The sequence below is a fragment of the Bidens hawaiensis genome, unplaced genomic scaffold (genome assembly GCF_021521415.1).
Source record: "Bidens hawaiensis isolate Kalapana, Puna unplaced genomic scaffold, B.hawaiensis_p1.1 tig00067230_1, whole genome shotgun sequence".
In the NCBI taxonomy this organism is placed as follows: domain Eukaryota; kingdom Viridiplantae; phylum Streptophyta; class Magnoliopsida; order Asterales; family Asteraceae; genus Bidens; species Bidens hawaiensis.
The window spans coordinates 44970-50794 of record NW_027501915.1 but is presented as its reverse complement, the minus strand read 5'-3'; the positions used below and the strand labels follow the sequence as shown (position 1 = coordinate 50794).

Genomic DNA, 5825 nt, shown 5'->3' with positions numbered 1-5825 from the left:
GCACGTAACCCACCCCCAATCCCCGTTTTCCGGCAAGTCAGCCGCCGACGATGGCTGTGAGTATTCCGGTGACCTTAGTTCAAGCCGCAAATCTCAGTTTTTAACAAATTTGTTCTTATAACGGCTTTAGACTTCCACATAATGCATAAATCATTAATCATATAACATTATAACAACCTTAAATTAGCAAATTAATCCCGTGAACATCGCTAAATGGCTGGAGTGTATTCAAAACACAATTAGTTTGTATCGCCGCTTAATTGATGCAAGTGTGCTAGTAAGAAGTAAAGCCGTTTAATGGGCTGGATTTAGTTTGTTTCGCTTAGTTGTAAACAAAGTTAGATCAATGTAAAATATTGTAAATTAGTTTGTATTGTACTTTATAAGCAATGTGGTTAATATCAAAGATGTCTTTTACATTCCGTTTTACACTTCCACGATTTGTTAAATGAGATTTGTTAAATGGGATGTGACAATTAAAGCCTTGATTGCAATGGAACCCGCGTTTCCAATGGAAAATGCTGAGATTCAGCATTGTAAGAGGAAAAGGTATATGCATATGTATAAATATAAAATGTAAGGGTGCAAAATGTAAGAAAGCACCGAAAAGTCGTGAAAGAAAACCCAACCGATTCAATTCAACCCTTGTCTCTCTCTCTAGAAACTAGGGAAATTAGGGATATTGAGAGAGAAGACAACTTCAATCTTCAGAATTCTAACAATTGATATTGATCTTGTTGAGAAGCAAAGTATAAGTATGGATCAGCTTATGGGTAAGTTGGGAAGTTACTGGCTCGGTAACAAAGCCAACAAAGAACTTAACTCCGTCGGCGATGATATCAACGTAACCATCTCTCTTTTCATTCTTTCAAATCTTAAATTGGGCCTCTATGCTTTGACTTTATATTCTAGTTATAGTTACATCTTTCTTTGATCAATCGGGTAACAACAGCCTTTTATGAAATCAATTCAATTTTGGGGGGTTTTTTCCTATGCAATCGTACCAACTATTATGTGTGTCTTGCTGTGTTGTTCTTTGGATTGTGTACCAGAATCAACTTATATTGAGACGGAAACATAAGTTTTCAACAGCGGTTTCCTATGCCCCCACCGATATCAAGTCTAATTTCTCATTTTTTAGTGTTTTAAGTCTTAATTACTTCCTACTTGCCACAATTGTTAGTGTTTTTGCAAGTTTAAGTTGTTAATGGTAGTAGGAGAGTATACTCAATTGCTGGTCTTAGATTGCTATATATATAAATTCTGCATAATGAACCATATCCCACCGAGATGACTGATATCTCAAATAGCCATCGTTGACCGATATCCGATATTTTTCCACATTTAACTGCATAGATCTTTATAGACGGAAACAAAGATTTACATAACACTTGCTTGATTTATATATATGTTGCAAAGCATGAGGATTAAGATCATGTTTCTTTTGATTGTCTGATGTTTGTCATTTTGGTTTGTAAATAAAGCAGATTTGGTTGTTAACTTCATGGATAACAGAAAACTGGATGAATAATAATAATAATAATAATAATAGTAATAATAATAATAATAATAATAATAATAATAATACTTATTATAATTAGTTGGTTATTGATTCTGGTTTGTGTTTCTGTTTTTTAGAGTTTGCAAAGTAGTATATCGGGTGGAGCAACATGGTTCGTAAACAAAATGAAAGGTTCGCTTTTCTATGTTTATTCTTTTTATAGTAACTCATTTCAAGTTGAATGCACAATTTGCTTTGGGAAATATATAATTTTGCATGGTAACTATCTGTGTTTTATTATATACATTAGTTCTTGAAGCTTGTTTCATAATGTGATTTCATTAAGATGTTTTGTTAAGTTAGGGCTATAAATGATAGGAACGTAAAAATTTTGTAAGCAGTGACTAATCGTTCGTCAAAATTATAATGCTCCCCTCGTCCCAAAATGAGTGCTGGCTTTACTATTTTAATAATATAATATTGAATTGATTTAATATAATAGAGAATCTAATATATAGGAAAAAAAATCAGAAACTCTAAAACTTAACTTGCTCTGTGGGCTTACCATAAGTAAACCCTTCTAAAAAGCTACTATAAAAAACATAGAAAGCGTTTAATAAGGGTAAAATTTTCAGTCTGCTTAAAGTGTCTTTTTCTTTACTGGCAATTATTTTGGGCCGGAGGGTATGAATTGCCATTGTTTAACCCGTTTGATTAAATGTTTTGACTCGGGTACTAAATGCTTTTTATGTTTTTCTATAGCATTAAATAATCGGTCAAACCGGTAAAATGCTACATATCAAACCCATATGGTTAAACGGGGCATCTTTTGGTTGACTTGTTTAACCCATTTAATAAAACATGCTGACTCATCAACCCGTTTACGGTCCTTTTAATTATGTAGGCTGTTCTGTCAACCTGATTACAGCCGTTAAATTTATTTTTTACGACCCTTTAACCAGTTTAGCATATTTACAACTTGATTACAACCCGCTAACACATCAGCCCGTTTAACTCGTTTATATAAATGGCTAAGCAGTTAATGTGGAAAAATATGGGATGTCTGTCAAGGATTGATATCTGAGATATCGGTTATCGCAGTGAGATATCGTTGGGATATCGGTAATTTTAATATCATGTAAAATTAATATATATAGCAATTTAACACTAATAATTCAGTTTAGTCTTCTACCATTAACAAATTAACCTTTTGCAACTTGCAACGCACTAACAATTGTAGCAAGTAAGAATTGATTAAGACTTAAAACACTAACATTGAACACTAAAAGTTGATAACCAAGACTTTACTCTGATATCGAGAATATCGGTGATATATCGCTCAAATATTAGTCCAAAATCGGTCAATATCGCTGATATTATTGGTACCGATATTTTGACTGATATTTCACCAAGGGACCGATAAGCGATATATCAATGATATATCGGTGATATCGACTGCATAGATGAATGGTTCAACTGATCATGTTCAGCTTGCATGCTTTTAAGTATACGAGTCGTGTTTGAGTTCAACGGTTCAACCCAAATTAGTTCTATGAACAACGCTATTTTTGTAATTTTACATTTACAGGAAAAATGCAAAAACCACTGAGCGAACTCCTCAAGGAACACGACTTGCCGGTGGGTATATTCCCTCGCGATGCCACAAACTACGAGTTTGATGAACAAACCAAAAAGTTAACCGTCTTCATACCCACAATCTGTGAAGTCGGTTACAGAGACTCATCAGTTTTAAGGTTCGCAACCAGTGTAACCGGTTACCTTGAAAAAGGAAAGCTAACCGATATTGAAGGACTAAAAACAAAAGTCATGATTTGGGTTAAAGTAACTTGCATCACTTCTGAAGGGTCCAAGTTGCATTTCACTGCTGGTTTGAAGAAGTCGAGGAGTAGACAGGCGTATGACGTTTGCAGGGATGGTATTACGGTGGATAAGTTCTGAGTCGGGTTTGGTTATGGTATGTTTCTGAGACTTGTTTATGTTACTTTTGTTATGTTGAAACTATGAACTCTAATGGAAGTGTTATATGTTTGGTAATGTATGTTGTTCGTGGATGAAATAATGAAAGTTGTATAGGTTTTGGAATGTCTAGATGATTTTATGTTATTTTGATAGTTGGCTTTTTGATTATTTATTATTTTTTTATTCCCTTGTTTTTGGCCTGCAATTTCAGAAATTTTCAATACAGTTAATATTGCTAATTTCACCTATACAGTTTTCTTACGTTAGTCTTTCCAAATTGATTTGTCTTATCCTTCTGGCCTTCTTTAAACATCATCATTGTCGTCGTACTCAGTATATCCCACCAATAGCAAAGCTATAGTAGGGTCTGAAGAGGGTAAGATGTAGACAGTCTTACCTTTACCCTGTAGGAATGGAGAGGCTGCTTCCGGTGAGACCCCTAGCTCAATAGTGGTTTTGCATCAAGTCTTCGGCATAATGCACATAACACTCAATTATCGGGACACCGACCGATTGGTTCATGCACCCTTATCTTTCGGCTATCAACGCCATCACATGATGCCTGATTAACATTCCGTCACTTCTAACGTTAGTTTCACGAGATTCGTAAAATAACGTCAAAATTATTGAATTTCACTTTTGCCTACCCGAGGGTTCACACATATATACATTATATGCGTGCAACGCAAGCAGGGTGCTTTCTTTAAATAACAACGAAATTATCAAACACTCTTAAGTGAAGGGCTTTCCTGGGTATTAAAAAGCGAGAGGCAAAAGGCAAACTTTTCATACTTGGGGCGCAATGTTCTTAGATAACTATTAGGATTTACCATAATTTTGCTATAAATAAGTGCTACTTATATGATTTAGTATATAAATAATTACATAAATATAAAACGCTTCTTGTAAAAATCCAAATGCATAAAAACTCCCGGTGTACAAGAGGTGCACGTCTTATAGTAAAATTTATATAGTAAAAAGTGAAGATTGGTCTTAAATTGCGCCTTGTGTCAAGGCGCGGTTTTTAAAATCAAGGAGGCATTCGTATCTTTGTGTTCACATCATCACCAACTACTGGCTATTACCGGCAAAGAAATGAGCTGTTCATGTATAATGAAAATGAATGTAGTAAACATATAAACACGCGAAGAGGTGATAGTCAATAACATAATTTCAAACAAAGCTCCACTCTAGGTTAAAATCCATTGATAACTCGTATAACCAAGAAACTAGTTAAGCCACATGGTCCAAATCAATATTTGTTAGTAAGGCATAGTAGCTATTAGGTTCATAAACTCACTTAGATCTCGAAAAGAAAATAAAGACTTAAGCTCCAAACAGAAATTTCTCTTTTAATTTCCTAGAATTTTGGTTGGTTCTTTCTTTGAGGTCGATACCCCACAGAATCAAATTATCTCGAGATTTATAGATACAGTTCGATATAAATGGTTCGTGATCAAATTAAACACCAATAACAAAAGTTAGGTGTATATACTTTTCGATTTCGATTTAAATTTAGGCAAATTGAAATAAATAATCCAAACTTTTGTATATTGACTGATAATAATCCCAACTTTAAAAAGTCACCACCTGTGATCTCTCAACTTTCAACTATTTTTGTCTCAACGGATTTCTGTTAAAAAACATTTAAAGTCGTTATGTTTTTTCCCGAGTTTCAACCCAATGTTTTAGGGCTTTTGATCGAAAGAACGATACGAGTCAACCGATGTTAAACGTGTCTTGAAACGTTATCCAAGCGACGAAACAATGTTTCAATTCGGGTATTTGAATTTCCATTTAACAAAAATCAAGTCATTTGAATTACCGTTTCGAGATAAGTTTTACATCAATCGAATCGTATCGTTCTTCCGATCAAAAGCCCTAAAACATCGGTTTGAAACTCGGGAAAAAACATAACGGCGTTAAACGTTTTTTTAATAGAGGTTCATTGAGACAAAAATAACTAAAAGTTAAAACCGATGATAGTAATTTTTAAAGTTGAAATTATTATCAGACAATACACAAAAATTATAATTATTTATTTCCAATCTACCTTAAATTTATAGTCTCAAAAAGTTTAGGACCGTTTGAACAAAATCTTATCATCTATGGGTAATTATTAGATATATAATATAACTCAATAAAAAATATTAGTTATGCAAATCTGTTTTATGTGCATGAAAGTTAGCAATGACAATAAAAACGACTATTGTTAATCCCAGCTTCATCGATTATTTTCATGTTCCATATCTGATTCAAACCCGCGAATTAAGTTTTGGCAAAGTACCTATTTGATATGACATCCCCGCATGTATACTAGTGTACCTGGTGGTTTATTAAAAAA

The 5825-nt window shown here is 33.7% G+C and overlaps 1 protein-coding gene across 1 annotated transcript; it reads left to right on the top strand.

The window, feature by feature from the left end:
- The first annotated feature begins 746 nt into the window (after window positions 1-746).
- On the top strand, window positions 747-3603 carry LOC143604888 (uncharacterized protein At5g01610-like). The gene is made up of 3 exons (XM_077081225.1): window positions 747-844; window positions 1639-1693; window positions 3090-3603. The coding sequence occupies exons 1-3, from the start codon at window positions 758-760 to the stop codon at window positions 3458-3460; spliced, it is 513 nt and encodes a 170-aa protein (XP_076937340.1). The 5' UTR covers window positions 747-757; the 3' UTR covers window positions 3461-3603.
- Window positions 3604-5825: the final 2222 nt, after the last annotated feature.

Excerpts from the sequence above, each read along its gene's own strand:
- LOC143604888 (XM_077081225.1), top strand. The coding sequence starts at position 758 with ATGGATCAGCTTATGGGTAAGTTGGGAAGTTACTGGCTCGGTAACAAA. Across the intron at positions 845-1,638 it reads CCGTCGGCGATGATATCAAC|AGTTTGCAAAGTAGTATATC; the intron begins GTAACCATCTCT and ends TCTGTTTTTTAG. Across the intron at positions 1,694-3,089 it reads GTTCGTAAACAAAATGAAAG|GAAAAATGCAAAAACCACTG; the intron begins GTTCGCTTTTCT and ends TTACATTTACAG.